This window comes from Platalea leucorodia (assembly GCF_965183815.1).
Source record: "Platalea leucorodia genome assembly, chromosome: Z".
In the NCBI taxonomy this organism is placed as follows: domain Eukaryota; kingdom Metazoa; phylum Chordata; class Aves; order Pelecaniformes; family Threskiornithidae; genus Platalea; species Platalea leucorodia.
In genome coordinates, this window is record NC_138858.1 from 79,966,180 (window position 1) to 79,985,960 (window position 19,781).

At 37.5% G+C, this 19,781-nt stretch overlaps 1 protein-coding gene across 5 annotated transcripts; it reads right to left on the reverse strand.

Moving 5' to 3' along the window:
• Window positions 1-1,530: 1,530 nt before the first annotated feature.
• Window positions 1,531-19,734, reverse strand: RAD17 (RAD17 checkpoint clamp loader component). 5 transcript variants are annotated; one of them, XM_082336017.1, is made up of 16 exons: window positions 19,510-19,734; window positions 17,881-18,159; window positions 16,690-16,773; window positions 15,798-15,954; window positions 15,158-15,294; window positions 13,994-14,046; window positions 13,775-13,900; window positions 13,619-13,688; window positions 12,859-12,970; window positions 10,248-10,448; window positions 8,699-8,784; window positions 7,964-8,110; window positions 7,302-7,448; window positions 6,429-6,549; window positions 5,040-5,097; window positions 1,535-2,609 (listed from the first exon to the last, which is right to left on the reverse strand). In XM_082336017.1, exons 1-16 carry the CDS (start codon window positions 19,549-19,551, stop codon window positions 2,342-2,344), a joined length of 2,088 nt encoding a protein of 695 aa, XP_082192143.1. In that variant the 5' UTR covers window positions 19,552-19,734; the 3' UTR covers window positions 1,535-2,341. The 5 variants fall into 5 exon arrangements, with proteins under 5 accessions (XP_082192147.1, XP_082192145.1, XP_082192144.1 ...); XM_082336021.1 differs by lacking the exon at window positions 19,510-19,734 and having other exon boundaries at window positions 1,531-2,609; window positions 17,879-17,981; XM_082336019.1 differs by lacking the exon at window positions 7,964-8,110 and having other exon boundaries at window positions 1,533-2,609.
• Window positions 19,735-19,781: the final 47 nt, after the last annotated feature.

A 19,781-nucleotide genomic window follows, 5' to 3' on the forward strand; every position in this document is an offset into this window, starting at 1 on the left:
TTCTTCTGAATAACTGTTCCTCAGAGGAGGGGAAGCTTGAGTAGGCCATGACAACCAAAGATATGTCTTCTCAGCTGGGCAAGGGCTGATTTTGGCATAGGCAGTAGGCAGGTGCATCCAGCGCTGTGCTTACTCTGTCTGCCTCACACGTTACCATTGTATTGTCTGCGCGGAACACACCTTGAATTACAACTACACTTAGAGAGGGTGTGTTGGATGGGTTCAAGCATGAGCCACGGGGGTTTCCCAAAGGCTGTCATACCTATTGAAATTCTTTGACCGCAACAAAAAAATACACACATCTTTCCTTCTTGGAATGCTCCTAAACGACTCCTATCACTCCTGTTTGAAGGGCAGTTCTCTCCTTTCCCCGGCCTTGTAATTGGGATAACGTTGCTGAGGGAGCTGAAGTGGGCTCTTCCACGCCCTAGGCATGGGTAGGAGGGTGGGCTGTAGCACTGCCACCCATTCTTGTGCCTGCTTGCGGCTACACAAGCTTAACAGCTGTCAGCACTTCCCTTTGGCTTACCTGGGGATTGACTTAATGCTAATTTGGCATGGGATTTAATCGGGCACTCACTAGCCCTTCAATACTTTGGGGCTTCCATCCTCATCACACATTTTGCACGCCACTGAAATTCAGAGGCAAGAGCACACACATTAGAGCACAAGAGATTATTAAAGAGAATAATGCATTTTTTTGGGTGGTGTTTTCATGTGAAAGAGGTTTTACACGAATTACTATGAACACAGTAGTTCATACTGATAAGTCTCTACTATTACAATTTATAATTAACCAGGTGAATATTGAATACTGCCCTAGTAAGGGCAAGGCCAACAGTAACGCAAAGTAGGTGATGTGAAAGTAATTCTGTTACTACTATTATTATGTGATACTATTGTAAGAAAAGCTGAAAAGATATGAAGCAGCAGCTTGGAGTTTTGCTTGCAAAGTAAAAATCAGTATTTCATGCCTTGCTGTCATTTGCAGTAGAGGTCCCCCAGCACAGGGAGCACAGGAGGGGTCAGGCGCCATTTCAGTGGAGGCCCGAGGGAAGTGAGCAACCACCTAAGCTGGGCAGGGGTCACCCCATCCAAAGCACCCTGGAAAGGGGGAAAGGTGTTAAGGGGCATCAACAGACAAAACCATTTTGACTTTGCTCTACTGAGTACAGCTGTAACAGAATTTAAGAATTAATGAAGAAATTTCCCTCTTCAAAATCAAACAATATTTATAGATGTAAAAACTACACCTGTCCCTTGAGAGAGGACACATCTGGACTTTTTAATAGCAGCATTGATTCCGAGGTTATGGTGTATAAGCACGTATTTTCTTCTGCTCAACTTTGGATGTAAGCAATACAGAAATGCAAACATACATTACACATTTGAAGTCGCGTGTTTAGGGTTTTTTTCTTATTCCTGTGGTACCACTAACCACAGCAACGTGTTAGATTGATTTGCATGGACCAATCCCAGTTAAAGAGAAACACTGAAGTATTAAACAGTCTGTTCAGACAGCCACAACACACTTCTCACGTGTGAGTTACCAAACCCAGGATTATTCTTTCCCCCAGCACAACTGCAATTTAAGGAGAAAAACTGCACACTACACCATTAACTTCCTACAGAATACAAAGGATGAGGACTTATGCTCGATTGTTATATTTTCCCCTCTGTAAGTTACGAATATGTCTTTCAAAAAAGAATGCAAAATAATCCGTTGTACAACATCTCTTTAACTTACAAACACATAAAAATCTGTGTCAGAGTACAAAACAGTATTAACACAGTAGGAGTTTTATTTACATCATCAGTACAGGATATCAAATTTTTTACATGTACACTTCAGTCTCTTCTTTCAGGAGGTCCAAGCTTCTAAACAGCAATTTTTTTGAAGGTATGAATTTTAATAAAACCTTCAAATGCCGACAACTTATCAAATATGTACTCAGGAAACACACTGTACAATTGCAAAGTAAATTAAAATGAGTAAAAAATAAAAATAACTTAAAGAGTAACACTGCTTATCTACAGTCTCTTTCAAACTAATTTCTGTCATAATTTCTTATTCTCTTTTTTATCAATATAGATTACTTTATGGCTCAGGAGAGGCAGGGAATAGTTTGTAATTCGGTATTCAGCTCAGGTCTGATCCTGCAAAGTTAAGAGAAAGCTGAGGAGAGGTGTCTCGATGCTGACACAGCATGTTTAGACTTGGCCTCCCGGCCCACCTAAGTGGCTAAAGCAGTACTTTTGTGCAGACCATACTCCCTTTAGCAAAGGCCTTTGTAGCGTATTAATCTATTCAGGCAAGTCGGTGGTTGATATATTGCTGTACTCAGTCGCTATCAAATTCCTCTATTTTTAATTCATCTTCCTCCATGATTGCTTGAGCTGCAACAGGCTGAGGCTGACTGGAAGGGAGTTCACTTCCGCTGCACTGGCTAGAAGAGAGAGGGAATCCATCCGATTCATTCTCATTTGTTCTGTTTTTCTCCATCTGTACAGCCGTCTCCATAGCAACCACATCGGCACAGTCCCCCTCAGAGCTAACAAATAAGTCTGGTATCCCAGGATCTTTGTCAGTAAGTGTTTCAAGCTTTAACCTGTAAAATTATCATTGCAACAGTAAGTCACCACAAAAAAATCCACACCTCCTGCTCTCTCACACAGAAGCTGCGATAGAAAAGACTGCCCGTGTACCACACAAGTCATCCCCCCTTCACCGATGCTCAACAGCTTTCACATTTTCTGGCAGTAATACCCTCCATCGATCACAGTTAATTCAAGCTATACACATTCTGTGCTTAAATCACTACATTCAGTATTACGTTTTTACACTCTGCGCGCATCTTCCAGGTATAGATACTTGTGCCCAGAACTCAACACCATACAGCTTACGCGACAGCCTACAGAAGACACAGGAGTTCCTCTCGGGGAAAGGACTGCCCTACATAGCCTCAAACCACAGCAACAGCAAAACACCCAGTCCTGTTTGTGCTCTGTCACTTTCCCAGTACCCGTTGTTGCTTGAAGTTTCCTCCTTACAGTGACAGTGGTTTTGCTTAGCTTTCCTCATGCACATGAACTGCTAACAGTTAAGCTACTGACAACAGCCCAAGGTACATTAGACCCTTTCCAAGCAAAACCAAAATCCTTTGGGACAGGAAGCAATTTAACTTGAAACAGGCGAATTAAAAAAAAATAAATAAAAAAAAGGAGTGTAAAGGAAATCTTTTTGTATTTTATAATTTCTTTTACTATTTGGACGTCTCAATCTTTCTAGCATCTCTGTATCAGTATGTTACCAATGTTCCTTCATTATTTTTCCCATTTTACATGGGAATAATAAAAACTTACACAGTTACTGAAAAAAACTCATCCTGACACCAACTCCAGCTGATCAAATACCATGTACTCTCCTCAATGCCCATTTTCTTACTACAGTACCATTCCCATTCCATTAATAAATATAATGGAAAATAAATAAAATATTCTTATTTCCACTGAAACAGCTGCACATAAGTTATTTTAAGGACTGCTTAATAACACAAAATAAATAAATTGCTGAATAAATAAAATGCTGAAGGAAGCAAATGCTTACTGAAATACCTGCATTTCTCTATATTTCCTTTCCAAAATAGTGAACAAATGAAAAAGGATTACCATGCTTTCAGGAGAAAGTTACTCCTCAGATAAAACTCTAAATGACACACACCCAACTTATTAATGCAGATACAAAACATTTATCAATATTTAAAGGTATGCTGCAGGCAAAATTAATGGCATAAGGAAGTCTACAATTAATTCATAAAGTTACAAACATTTTGGCTTAGAACAGGGAGATTGCAAATAAACACCCGTTAGGGACACTTTCCCTTCTTCCTGACTAGCAACCAGAACGGGTTTTAATACAACTGTTGGGGAACAGGGTGGTTCTTGGGTAATACAGCCTTTACCTTATAGGCCAGTATTTCATAGTTAAACTCAGACAGCAATACCACAGTGATAAACATGAGATGCTTTGTCAGACGCCCTAACAAACTGTGTCTCGGTTAAGAGATGAAAGAGTTGGTCTCGTTCCAGCTAACTGTGATCATGATCCTTTATTAGAAAAAGACCATCACAATTAAAACTCTTTTTTTTTTTATTTCAGAGATATCAAAGTTATAGAAATGTAACTGAGGCTCTACTAGCATAAATGATGCCTATGATGCAGAAGGCTCACTGGAGTCACAATATGCCATGTCATGCCATGTTACCCCATGACTGCTACACAATCTGTAGGTAGAGCACTACAGTCTCACAGTTGAAATAAACAGTATTTTTTCAGTATTTAACATCTAAGACAGAGGAACTTCAGTAGTTATAGTTTTATTAAAAAAATGCATTCTAAACAAAGGTTTACTCTGAGTAGTCTGATAGGCAAAAAGTCCACAAAATAAAAATTAGTGCTGCTATTCAATTTCAGGGGAAGCACTCATTAAAATATTTTATAGTTCCATAGATATACAACTGCTTCAAAGGAAATAAGAATAATTCCCCATTATACTTTCTTTCTTACACCTTTAACATGCATGTGAACACAGAATGTTCTATCAAACTTCCAGATTAATGTTTTATGTCATGATAAACAATAGGCAAAGCACGCTATACTCTGCATCAATTCAGTTTTATTCTCACATAAATGTTTTTGATTGTAAAAAAAAAAAAAATTTATTCAGATCATGCACTGGAGAAACATAGATACGTCTAGGATAGAGCTAATATTTGATATAATGGAAAAGAAAGCTAAACAAGGCTAAAAAGCAAAATTACAGTTAAAATGTTGCTACTAACATTGTAATGATAAATAGATTAGAACTAGAAAAAGTTTAACAGGCAAAATATAAAATTATCATGCTGCAAGTGAGGGAAAATGTCACATCGCAGATGTGCACTGAAGATGTTTCTCTATGAAAGGGTTCTTTTCCTCAATATATTAAGAAAGAAAGAAAGTCTTAATTTCTTTAAGAAAAGACAGAAGTCAAGATTACCTCCCAAAATGTCTTTTCAGTGGTAGCCTCCCAACGTCTTGGATAAAAGCAATCTGAGCTGAGAACAAAGAATCACCAGTATCATACTGAGTAGATCATAACACACATATAATTAAACATACTGGAAAATAAATAATTAGTATGTTTAGTCAAGTATTCCTGTATATATTTGCAACATTTTAGATACCAAAACACTGCACACATGTGCATGAGTTTTTTTCCCCCCAAACTGTTTACCACATTACCATAACATATTTACAGGATTGCCTACACATAAAAAAAAAAAATTCCTGACATTCATCAATTGTGTATTTATGATGTAGAGTTATTATTCCATAGCCTGCAAAATTAATTCGCCCTGATGTCAATGCCTTAGTTAAGACATTAAGCCTTTTATTAGAAGTAATTAACATAGCATAAGCAACCCAGCTGTCTAAACAATAATTTTTGGATTATATACCATACAAAGTAAATTTTTCCACATGAACTGTCTGCTATTGGATTACCTCAGGTTACACATTTTTTTAAGGCACTGCAAACTTGGATTTTGTTTACTTTATCTGGGACAGGCTTTTTAAAGCCTTTTAAGTCTGTTGATGGTACTGGAAAGGGATGACTAGGCAATGAAGATCTAGTTAATATTGCCTACTAGGTTTCCAAATGTCTTCTCACCAAATCCTCTAGTAGAGTTAAAAGAAGCCCTAAGTCTAAGAGAACAACTTAATTACTAAAGTTTGATAAATAATTAATGAATAGGAAATGGGAAGAGGGGTATGAGGTAATAGTTAACTCTTGCAATGCAATAAAGTTGCCAATACAGTTCTGCAAAGATCTGTGCTAGGACCTGGGCTATCCAGTACATTCTTAAACATAACCCTGTGAAAAAATGGGCTGAAGGGCAAGATGAGCAAGTTTGCTGGTGCGACCCAGTTAGACAAGCTAGTAAGGATGCGGGCAGACAGAAACTGTGCAAGGACCTTAAGAGACTGAGTGAGAGGGCAACATGATGAAATTCAAAAGTACAGAAATCCATTCAGTAAAAAAAGGGGAAAATGATTTCAAATACTCCAACATGAGGACCCCATCTTACACACTTATAAAGCATCATATAAGCCTCACTTCTGTCAGGAGAGATACTTATTTTAATTCTTTCAGTTACAAAAGTTTTAAAAAAGTTCTTGATGTTGTTTCAAACCTAACAGGACACCTTTAATTTTGCCTATGTTACTACAAACATTTTTGGACATCGGCTATATGCATTTACCATAAGTATTTTTTTTTTTCCTGAGGCAAAAGCACAGATAGTATCGACATTTTGGGTTACAGAATTTTTCAGTATGCTTTAATTACAAAAAAAGAGTCCAAGTTCAAGAGTTACACCCTTCTTACCTTGGTTTCTCATTGGATTTGCTAACATAGCAAGATAAGGCAATAGCTCTGTCTGAAGACACTCGGGTGGTAAACAGAAACTTGAAAAGAGAGATTTTGCAGCAAGGCAGTTTTCTTGATACTGTAAGAGTTGGGGGAAAAAGAAAAACAAGTAAAAAAAAGTGGTAAATTATTATTAATGTAGATGTTCTGTACCGTAAAAGACACTTTATTCTTGCCTGCTGGATGACTACACACAAGCTACTGAAAAATGAGACCAGAAAAAAAGATAAGCGGTTAGAGTTAACATATACAGATCATAAAAATGGTGAATTCCTTCATTTTTGCCTTTTGCTGAGCATTAAAATTTCCAGAAAATATTTATCCCTTGATTACAGAATTCCCCACCCATCCAGGCCAATATTTTTTGCCAGATACAGCAAGATAAGTATTAGTTCAAATGTAAAAAATTGGTATCTTTGGTATCTCATGAGCAAGCTATTTCGGATATACATAAAATTTAACAGCAGTAATTTGTTAAACTTACACAACAGTTTAATGTGATTTGAACTGCACAAAAACTTAAAACTTACTTTTAGGAATACTTTATAGTATTTCAACACTAATTGTGTCTCTATTGACTTACGATTAAGACTCCCAGCAGTATACCAACTTAGATACAGGAATCAGACTTTGTCAGAGGTCTCCAATTTATTTTTCCATTAAAGGAATAAAACAAATGTAACTCTTCAAGCAAGTGCTTTTTAGAAGTAGGTTATATCAAAATAGGATATTTGACAAGTTTAGCACTGTGAGCAAATCTCATCTATACTACTCAACTGTCATATCTTAGCAAAAAAAAGAATAATTACAAAAAAAACCCCAAGCATTTACCTTTTTATTGATAAAGAACCACTGGGGTTTATGTAAAGGCCGGAACCCCATCCCTCCTTGGTGGTGAGCAAAGGCTCTGGACGTATTTGAATGTATCACCCCTCGAGTAGCCACAGATGCACTGTATTCTTCCATCACAAGCCGTGTCTAAGAGAGAAATCAGGCATTATGTGAGCCCAAGGTCTCTGTACAGTGCATTTCATTTGAACTAAAACACACTCTGTAATTGCAGTGACATGACATGCCCAGAATGCAGTTAGATTACTGTGAAACTTTTACTCAAAGCAACTGAATGAAAAAGCTAGGTCTATTACTTAAGGGAAAAGGCATAGACTCCAACACATTTTTAGCATTAATATGTTCCACTTAAAAATATTTTGTAGAGTATTTTACAAACACTATAATGCACTATAATAAAATACTGACAGAAGCTGGACAAAAAGTTGGACCTGCATCTCTTCTGTAGTTGGTGTACTGTAGCACTCATTAACAATTCAGTCACCTACACTGTACGTTTGAAGTGATATAGCTTAATTCTTATTGAATTGTAGGAAAATTGCTTTCTACCATTCATAAACACTTAGAGAAAAATTTAGAAGCTCAATGTCAGAGTATTAAAAAAAAAAAAAAAAAGTATGTGTGTATAAAAAGATGACACTTACACTCCAAGCACTACAAAGGACATCAGCAGTGCTCAAATATTCACTGGCTCTCACTACATCATCTATATCAGAAAAAAAGTCTACATAGTTCTGGTGAAGGTATAAATTAAACATGCTTCCAGACATGTGTGATTTTTCCACAATATCCTATTAGGGGGAAAAAAAAAAAAAAGTTCAAGTTTTACACAGTGTATAAGGAAAAGCATCCTATAAAAGTTATGATACATTTAGATGGCTAGGGAGCTGGCACACATGATCTACGAAGTGATGCTTATGTACAGAAGGGAGGTTGGTTTGCTCCCTGAGAAGGCTAATGGAGGGGATGGAGGGGCAGAAGCCATTGCTGTCTTGAACTCTCTTAATGGGTGGTCACAGCAGGGTGAATTCAGACTCCTCTTGGCAATGCACAATGAAAGGATGAGAAGTAACAATCACAGGCTGCAGCAAGGGAAAGTCCACCTTCCACTACAAGTCCGTCAGTGAGGTGAGAGAATCTCTGTTCCTGGAGATACTCAAAACTCCACAGATCAAGACCCTGGGAACCTACTGTACCTTCAAAGTTAGCCTCCAGAGGTCCCTTCCAGATTAATTATTCTGTAACTTAGACAGATTGAGTACACATATATTAAGATCGGTGACAAAACCACTGTGCTTGAGAATTTGCATCAATCCCTTAGAGTTTGTTTTCGTTTTTTTCCAAACCAAACTGGAATCAAGTAGTTATTGCAGATGTACCTCAGGCTGAATAAGCAAGGTGTCTCGATGGTATTCTGATAAGTGCGCAGGCAGCTGAGGAAATTCTGATTCTGACACTGGTTCTCCTACAAAGGATTTTGCAATCTTTAGTTTTAGTATCAGAAATGTTATTACATTTCTGCACATAATCAAAAAAGCCAGAAGACGACACACATTTCAGATTATATATTCAAAATTAGAATAAAAATTAGATAGGAGAAAGAACAGAGATGTGGAACTGCATGAATAGTAGTTTTCACATATATTGAGCATAATTTTTAGCAACTGTCATCTCTACCAGCAACTAGATTACACCATTTTCAGTTCCCAGAAAGCTCTTGATGCAGGCATAAGTGCTTAATAATATAGTCAATATTACATAGTCAACAACACGTAATTAGTTACATGACACTTCATATAACAAATTTCATCTAGTTACTTTCATATTCCCTCATCTCACTATTTCTCAGTTGATTTTGGAACTGATATTGTGAATTTATTCCTGAAATGTGGACAGCCAATGGCATTATGGATGCTGATTTAGCTGAGTGCAGATAGTACTAGTTTAGTAAGTATAAAATGCTTATGAATTATAGTTCTTAAATGTTAAAAAAACAGTACTGTAACCACACAGAGGGAGGAGATAGGTTCTGTAAATTTACAGAACCTGAGCATATAAAAAGTAGAACTTTTGGTAGCAGTAAGGTGGAAAGGGAGACAGGGTATGACAGAGAAGTGGACGAGGTTTTCAGGTCAGAAAGGAGAGAGCACATATGTCTGTTAAAGGGAAACAAAGAGTTGAGATAAACAGCAGGGAGGAAAAGACACCAGGAGTCAAACCCATATACACAAATAAGGGAGACAGAAGCGATGAGGCTGTTCTGTAACCTTTACGAATACAGACGGGTATAGAACATAACAACAGAACAATGTATAATTCCGCACAAAAGCAAAATTTGCTTTTGTAAAAAGCGGCAAATGTGGTGACTATCTATCTAGCTTTGTGTGCGTGAAGCACGTGGACCAAATGCAACTAGAGTTATATAATTTTATTACATACATGTAGTAAATCTTAATGAAACATTTATTTACCAATAGATACAGACAGCTGCAATCTCAGTTACCACAAACTTTTATTACTGTTTTTATACTGTCATTAATGACCAAACATGCAAATTAGGATGAGATAGGATGAGAGGAAAGGGCTTCAAGCTGCGCCAGGGGAGGTTTAGGTTAGATATTAGGAAAAACTTCTTCACCGAAAGGGTGGTCAAGCATTGGATCAGGCTACCCAGGGAAGCGGTTGAGTCTCCATCCCTAGAGGTATTTAAAGAACGGATAGATGTGGTGCTTGAGGACATGGTATGGATGGACTTGGCAGTGATAGGTTAACACTGGACTCGATGATCTTAAGGGTCTTTTCCAACCTTAACAATTCTATGATTCTATGAAATTAGAGCTCACCCTAAGCCTTACTTTAGTAAATCTAGCTATTGGCAGCTGACATGCTTTGCCCATTAAAAGGAAGAACGAGTCAAAGTTTTCTTACTTTTGCAGTAAATTATTTTCCCGAGAGCATGGAAAAGAAAGATGGAAGCATCTTTGCCACCAATAGCTTGTATCTCCTGGTCTTCTGAAGTATCAGATTTACTTTTCTTTCTTACTTTAGATACTGCTGCGGCTGCTGCTTCACATTTTGGTGCAGAGCTCCTTTTCTTCCTTGACCAAAACTCTTTCTCCAATGAGCAGTCTATCAATAAAAGCAAAAATAGGATCAGGATAAAGTACATGAATCCAAAAAAGTTTTCTATTATATTGCTACTGCTAATATTCTAAAAAAAGAAATTAAAAAAAAAAAAAAAAAACCAAACAGAAAAGGTTATATAAATAGGAGCAGTAAGAGAAAACTCATTTATTAGGAAGACAACCCAGTCAGCTAAACTAGCATGCTTCATTCCACTTCTGTCCCTTAAGCCACAGCCAAGGTGCCAAGTACTTTTTTGAATAATAAATGTGTCTTTAAAAAAAGCTAGCATTCTTGTTTATTCATTCTAGTTCTGATGCATCCCCAACTTGCCTTTCTTAAAAATTTATTCTTTATAAAGTACAAGTGCAAATATATGTAAATTATATTTGTTACATTCTGTTCACTTACCAATTTCTCTTCTATTTGCATTATCTGTATAATACACTCACTGAAATATAAGGTGGCAAAGAAAACCTTTCATTTAGGTGATTCTTCCAACAGCCAATTTCCACAATGTTTTGAGCTCCAAGGAATAAAACCCTTCTTCTATTCTAATTTAAAATTCAAAAATGTTCACAATATGATTTAGTGGCAGGTGAATGTTCCTTATCAAGCTAAGAGAATTTATCCTTTAAGTATTTATCTTTCTTTTCTCCCACGATTACCATGGATCCATTTTACCCATTAATACTACTACAAAATGAATGTATCCCTTGTGTTTACACGTATACACGAGTGAAGAAATAAATTATATACATGTAAAAACTAATACTGCGTTCTCAGAAGATCAACAAGGAGGTGAGGGGTCTCCAAAATTTACAAAATATCACTGGCTGCCAATCATTTATCTAACTGAAATACCTGAACAACTAAAAAATCTCTATCGCACATGAAGGCAGCTCTTCTCAATCTGTTACACAAAATGCGAGAGGAGAATGTTCAGTGTGTTATGACTTGAGTACACGATTCTGAGATGTCACGTACAGAAGCTGTCAAGCCATATGCCTTTGTTTTCTCCCAAGTTCCCTTTATAACTCTCATGTTTTTACATTTCCAACGTAATTTATTAAAAATTACACAAACTGGTAATTTTAAGAGCATTTAGATTTTCTACAGTATGTAGAAGCTACTTAGCATCCAGCAGTGAGCTATTGCAAACTACTCTCAGCTATCACCAACCTACCATTTATTAACTCAATGGCATTATCATCAAAATGGGTTTACTGAGAGGAATTTTATATTTTTGTCATTAACACAGAACAATACAAACTTAGTATACTAGAAGACAACATCAGAAGAATTTAGTTTCCACATTTGCAAATTAAACCTAGAAACTTGACTCTCTCCCTAATGTAATTTAACCAACACAGCTAAGCTAATTTCAATACACTTTAAAACTCAAACTAGAACACTCCCTCTTACAACAAGGACTTGAAACTACATTTAATCCTGTATTCCATGAGCACATTTTCTATTTGCAAGGTGGATGGGACAGAAAATGAGTAAAAGCAACAAGATCATTGCTAGCTTTACAACATACCACAGAAGACAGCTGTTGAATTCACTTCTTTATTTCTAGGTTAAATATAAATGCTGGCACCATCTAACAGTTCTTAGGATGAACTACACATGCCAGAGTACTGCTTTTAGAAATCATAGATTATGTAACTTGCATACGTTGGTTTCTTAACAGTTATTGACTTCCAATGCTTATAGGAGACATGACAGTAAGCCTCCTGTTTTCTTTTGTTGTTGGAACATTTAAAATAATCCAAACTAAGTCTGACTTGAGCATTATCCAACCAAGTACTTTGAAGACTACTGAACTGAACTTCACTTAACTTTAAAGTTATTCTATAATACACTCAACAGCTTCACAGTAGGTCATGCCACCTCACAGCTTTTCAATTTACCAACAGCTGTAGGAACTCCAAAACAAAATCAATCATTACAGAAATGCTGTATACAAAGTCAATGGGCTATTTCAGAAATGCTTTAAGGGCGGAGATAAGGACATGGAGAAGAACGAAGCAATGAAAATATCCCTTTCAAATTAAGGTTGCATCATAAAAGCTTTGATCAGTAAACACATACCAATAGCAAAGACATCAAGAAGAAAAGAGTACATTTCATTAAATTACATCAACACATACATAGCAGATATTACTCAGTTTTAAGACTACAGGTAACAGTCATGAGATGGAACATTTTCTGCTTAGAAAAAACACGACAACAACAAACAAACAAACAAAAAAAACAAAGACCAAACTTTGTGTCTTTTATTCCTGCTCCAGAGCAGCATGTCAAAGATGTTTTACACAGCTCACCTAGCTGTGCTGCAACAGTGAACAGAATACCTTTACAGCAGAAATGGTCAAAATATCATTCACTTAACAAAATCATAGGTATTTACCTTTCATGGAATAAAACTGAAGACTGTTTATTGCACTTCTTATATCACCTGAACAACCTCTGCAAAGCAACTCCAAAGAAGTTCTATCAAGAGCATAATTCTTTTCTCTGTTCTACAAGGAAAAGCAACATTCAAAGTAATAAGAAAAAGTAGGAAAAGGAGTACTTGAACATTATTCTGGCTGTGAGGACCCACCTCTGATACACACCATAAACAGACCTCATGAGCACCCACCATGTGCTCAAACCATGTAATACTGCTAACTTTAAAACATTTAATCCATTTCAGCACATTGCCATGTTTTATATAGCAATATTAAAGAGAATAATGCACATAATACTTTGCAAGGTGTCACTCAATATTAGACTTGGTTGTAAGCAAAGCAGTTCAGGAATAGCACAGGATTTAGGTTTGTGCGCTCTTCTGGCCTTGCTGGATACAATGAAAATTACGTCTCTTCTTATTATTTGTTTCATATATACAGTTTCTGTAATAGGCAGAAGAATTTTCAGAAGTAACTTTGAAGATTTACAACAAGGATCACATGGAACTAATCTTAAAAACAAGACATCTTTCCAGTTTGTTCCTTTTTTTGTGCGGGGGGGGGCTGGGGGTGCTGGGTTTTTTTGAGCAGTGTGGGGGTCTGCTATCAAAGATCAAACAAATACAGTAACAAATATAAATAACATATTTCAGATGTAAAAGTCTGAAATCTTTTCATCTTGGCACTGCACAGAAGTTATCAGCTTTGACAACTTACCATACTAGCTTCCGTTGCAGCTATTCGATTAAGAACTTTCATCATATTTGTTGGTGCAACAGGCTTGAAACTGTTGAATTTCATTTAAAAAAAAATTAATTAGTTTCTGACTTCTCATTTATTTCAATCAAGTTTTACTGAGATAAAAGATCTTACCTAATATTGGATATACACAACTCCTCTAGAATTTCCCTTGGGAATAGTAACCTCTGGGTGCTGTCTCCACTAAAGTTATCTGAGATTATAAATATAAGGGGACATCTACTTGTACAAACAAATCTCCTAAATTGAAAAATAAGCAAGTATAACGAGAATCAAACTCCAGTTTACTGCAAATGGCTAAAGCTAATCATTAAAAACTTATTTGCAACTGACCTGAGAATTTCATGTAGACTGCTAGGGTCTCGATAGAATTGGTTAGGTATGTCCTGTTCAAAACAAATGAAATGCTGTCATTGCATTCAGATGTATACACTCTCTCCCACAGACTGACTGTTATGGCACACTACGTTGCTACACATTTCTTCTTCCTAGTTAGCGTGCTTTCAACTAAATTTGAATGCAGCTAATAGTGAAGATAACCAGGGGAAAACAAACAAAGAAAAAACCCCAAAGCACAGTATTTTTTTCTTTTATTATGGAAAAAAATTATCTAAAAAGAAACATTTTCCTTCTGTCCTTGTTTCCCAAGAAACAGCCTTGGGTGATTACATTGCCTACTAGACAGGGTTTTACTCAGAGGATAAACACTCAAGGTAGCAGCTCCACTGAGGAAGAGGGCAGGATATACTATTTGAGATATGAGAGGACCTACACAAGAAAGTGACTTCATGAAGAGAAGTCACAGAAAAATATGCTTCATAAATTCTACAGTTCATCACATTACTCAGCTAGAATTTTTATCTCATTTATTCTTTTTCTTGAAAGTTTACAGACAACTTGACTATCATAACTTACAAAATTCCTCTGTCAGAAAAAATGGAAAACTCAGAAAATGGTATTGAAACACACCCCTGAATAAGTAAAAATAAAGTCTTCTCCTCTACCTCCCGTTACAGCTCACAAACCCTCAGAGTTCACATCTCTGCTCTAAATACCACACACTCCCCTCCCCCCGCATAAGACCAGGGAATGCTAAATTTCAAATGCTTTCTGATTGTATTAATTTATCTCCTACACTCTCATGCATCCTTAAGTAACAAGAAGAGTGGGGTTTTTTTCCCCTCTTCCTGTTTATACACATATATATTTCTAAAAAGCTAATCATACAGAAACATGGGTGTGACTTTTCAATATTGTTTTGATCTACTTTTTGATACTCTATTACTTATTTCTGTACATAAACTAGTCTCCAATTTCTGCCTGACTATCACTTGGTTCTAGCCTGCTGTAGAGACTAAAAAAGCAATAAAGAACTCATCTGCAGTAAAGCAGACTAACTTTTGGCAACACCAGTCCAACAGCTGAAGCTAGTTAGCATGTCAATATTACAATAAAAGGCATTGCTTTCACAACAAGATTTCACAAGTTTTCACTTACTTCAATAAGAATAAGCTTTTTATCATTTTCTGAGGACTCCCCAAGCATCTGAAGTTTGTTATACTTATTTGCTCTTAATAGAAAATCTTGAAAGAGAGCTGCTTGGGCCTGACTCGGAAACGTATGAAAATTTGAGTCTGAAAAAGAAAACTAATTAAAAATACGTAGTCTATATTATACCACATAGAATATAAATACCCAGAAGAACTGATACCCACCCATGCTATTTTCTAACAGTAGCCATTCAACACCAGCAGTCAAGCCCTTTGGCAAACACATTGCAAATACAAGGGAATTTTTAAAAGGTAGAATTCAATTGAGGACCCAGACGAAGACAGGCTCACCTGTTTTTATTGAATTGGCTCAAATGACATCCAGGCTATTGCATAGCTCTCTATACTGATTTCAATTGCAAATTATTTTGGACTAAACACTGTAAAAAAACTAAATCCCTTTTCAGATAAAAGCAAAAGATTCTTATTAAACACTAAGGATCTGACTTACATGGATGTGGATCTGACTTCATATGTGACAGAGAATAAAATAAAACAAATAAATAGAATAAAAAAAATTACAGAATACAAAAATCACAAAAGTAAATGGAAGAAAAAAAAAGAAAAGAAAAAATCAAAATACTTACCATGGCCAAACATATTTCTTAAGTCTTCTTTCGTAAAGTCTAAAGGTATTGGATTGGTCCATTCTTGCACTTGAACACCAAGATCTTTTGCTAATACTTGTATAGTTGCAGTCTTTCCACAACCAGGAGGACCAGTCAGCAGTAAAACAGAGCCACCCTGTCACAAGGGAAAAAAAAAAAAAAAAAAAAAAAAAAAAAAAAAACACCAAACACAAACAAGAAAAATCCCAAACATGATAAATAAAGACTGAGAGTTGGCTGAAGATGAATATTGGTTGAAGTCCTACAGTTTCTCTGGTAATGATTCTCTTTTCCCAATAAAAACTGACTTAAATATTTTGTGTTATTAATTTACCTGTTGAGTATTCAAATAAAAAGAGCTAGACCAGAACTCTGAAAGCCTTGCTCTCAGTTTTTAAGGTATCTGTTCAGTTAACTGCACACCGTGTATACTAACAACATAATACAGACAGAACTGGAGAACTGGCTCTAAAAAACACTAGCCAAGACTGGTAAATGATGCATAAGAATGCCTCTTAGTAATCAAGAGGTTAAAACCATCCTATTACATCAAGTCAGTGCAACTGGAAATTTGCCAAGATACTTAATCTGTGGGAGATAAAATGCAGTTACAAGCAAACACTGAAGAGGTATGAACTGACTGGATGCTAGAAAATGGTATTTCTGAGCAAAACCAGAATCCACCTCTTAGCAGCATAAGCCCTAAACAAATGTACAAGTTCTAATCCATGTTCTTATCAGGTTTCTTATAATGCAATAGATATATAATCGTTACTTGTAAGTTCAGGTTTTTCCCTGAAGTTAAAATAAAATTGAATCCAGCTCATTTGTATGGTTCTGTATCTCTAGCTGCTAATTTTAGCAAGATTACCTGCTTTGGCTGCCTCTGAAATATGTGCATTTTTAACCAGGTTTCAACTTCTTCAATTTTCTTCTTTTGCACAGCAAGGTCATTCTAAAACAAAGTTAAAATACGTGAAATGCATATATGCACCTCTTGGTATCTAAGACTGTGATGACGAGATTCAAGAACAGAATACATGCTGACTATAACTTTAACAGACATGTACATGTATATTCCGGTTACATATGTTTATGCTATGTAGAAGTAAGCACAACAGTCAAGGATAATCATTTCAGCCTGTTTCCTCAAACAGCCAATTTTCCATTGCTTGCAGTTGGAAAATAATGAATTATTTATTATCCCTAAAGTAACAACATTACAATCTTGCCCGTTTGTGTCAGTATGCTTTATAGCTATTGCTGGCACTTTTTAAGCTCTACTGAATCTAATACTACATAGATTTGTGGAACTTCCACAGATCTCATGCAGCTTACTCACCTTCTAGCCTTGTAACTCAACTCCTCTCCATGGATGAGCTATCAAATATTTAAATATAAAATACAGCTAGTACACTCACTCACTTACATCGACAAGCTAGGAGACAGCTAACACACATGCTGACACTTTTGAAGCACACTGTGAAAAAGCTGTTCCACGAGCAGAACCAGCGAAGACAGGTTTACTACAGATCTGAGTCCTTTCCCCTCAAAGCCCTAACGTACCACAGTATCCCCCACCTGCAAAGTCATGCTTAAGATGCATCAAGCGAGCAAGAGATAGGGCAAACTGCAGTTAGTCAAGTACTCTGAACATACTAACAGACCAGCTAACTGCTGTCCAGAAACATGCAAGGTAATTCCTGTTGTTTCCCATAATGAGTGCACTAACTCAGTTCTCTCTCCTTTCTTTAGTACTTGGAGCTGTCAGATCTGGCTGAAACTCAGTAACAGGTTCAAAAGTTCAGGAGTGGATGGACAGGAAACAACAGCTCATCGGTAGCTTTTTCTCCTCAGGAAGCCTGGGGAAAAAATGCATCTCCTACGCAAAAAATAGCTCTTAAAATCTTAACTACAGACCATAAATAAATTGAACTAGCACTTCACTGCCCTTATAAAATAGGATATACTTAGAACCCGACCAATACAGATCACGAACAGAAGCACAACATGCTACGCTATAATGTTACTACTACATTAGCACTTAGAATAACTCTCACACCTGAGTCTCAGGTTTGTGTCTATCTACCCACGGCTCATCTTGAGATTGGCTCCAGTTTTGTCTGGGCTTGTTACAAGGCAGATCTACTGAAGACAACTTTGCTCTTTTTCTGGGCAGAACTTTAGTTTTGCTACTTTCTGGCACAGAAGACAGGTCTTTCTTCTTTTTGCTCCGGTTTCTTCCAGAGTTGCCTTCTAGTGACTTCACAGGAACTGCACTAGAAGAAATATTTGTGTTTCCAAAGAAGTCATCAAATGAACGTGCCAACCAATCTGTTGCCTGGTAAAATACAAACGTTTTGCTATTAGTGTAGCACTCTCCTCCCCTTAATTGGGTACAGTTATCTTTAGAAAATTGGAGATTTTTATCAAGTGTATATAAGAATATCTCACAGATGTAAAGAACTTCATTAGCATTGAAAGGCATACTACCAGTTAGCAACAAACAGAGGCACTTATGCTTTTCGAATGTATCAATTACATTCTTCTTCACTATTAAGATAAAGCTACACTTTACACGTTGTGACTGAGTATTGTGCAGCAAATTGGCAAATCAGAACAAGTTAAACATTCTACAAACACACATTCAAACTAAAAAAGTAAAATTAAAAGAGAGATAAGAATGACAAAATAGCATAAGCTTATTTATAGCATTTTGGCATTAAGGTCACGTTCACATTGTCTCTATATGGCTTTCAGCATGTGGCTTTTTTTTTTCCTTTTCTTAACATTTACAATACAGCCTTTTGTGTTTAAAAATTAGAAATAAGCAACGGAGAAAAACTATTTAGGCAGCACAGTAAACAGGTATTATTTGTTTGCTGCATGAGGAAGCTTGGACTGATGCAGAATCAGACTGTCACATGTACCAGAAGTCTGTCTGACAGTGACACGGAATGAAACTAGTAATAGTGTCAATATTTAATTTTGGATTTGAGAAATACCCTGCTAGGACAGGTGTACAAACTTAGACTTAGCCAGCACCCAGCCCACAAGGGGCATCAGGGAAAGAGCTTCTTTCCCCGGGAGCTGCCGTCAGTGGACAGACAGGGAGGGCAGGACAGGACCCCAGAACCTGCTAACAGCCGCACAATAACCTTTTAGCATAGGAACCGTAACGGGCTACATGCCAAAACACAGGTCCACGAAAACGGGAGTAACAGAATAGATACCTCATCTCCAAAATGCTCCGTGAATACTCCACAGTTTATATGTCTTATAAATTAATGCAACAGACCATTACCAGACGGGAGGTTATCTGAGAGTCAGAGGCATTCGCAACTGGGAAAGAAGATTTGTCTCTGCACGATTTACTTTTAACGTTACTCTCACAAAAACTATTTTTAGTTGAATTTGCATATTTACCAGCGCGCCGGATAGCACCGTATGAGGAAGTTTCCTTTTTACACGTTGCACTAGCAAGTACGAAAATAAACATCTTACACATAGAAAAAACCACAACTGAAAAGGAACTGCCAACACAGCGACCAGGGAGTAATTACCGGGCCTAAAAATATTGCTAATCGGAGCCGCCGGCCTCTTCCCGGAAGCTGCAAAAAGCTTCCTCGGGGCAACTGTGGGCCCCGGGAAACCCTCACACCCAGCCGCTATCTCCCCCTCCGCGGCCTACCTCCGCCGGCGCCGCCTGCCTTCCCGAGGAGCTTCCAGACATCCTCAGCCCGGCGCGGGGCCCATCCGCCGTGCGGCCCCCACTGCGACAACCGGGCCTAAGGGGAGAGCCCGGCTGGGGAGGGAGGGAGGGAGGGAGGGAGGCAGCAGGCGGGCGGGCCGGCCGCGGCTGCAGCGGGGCCCCGTCAGCCGGGCCGGACCGCCGAGCTCCCGCCGGGTCCTTCTCCTCCGCCGGCACTTAGCTGTCCGCGGCGCGCCTGCCTGCTCGCCCGC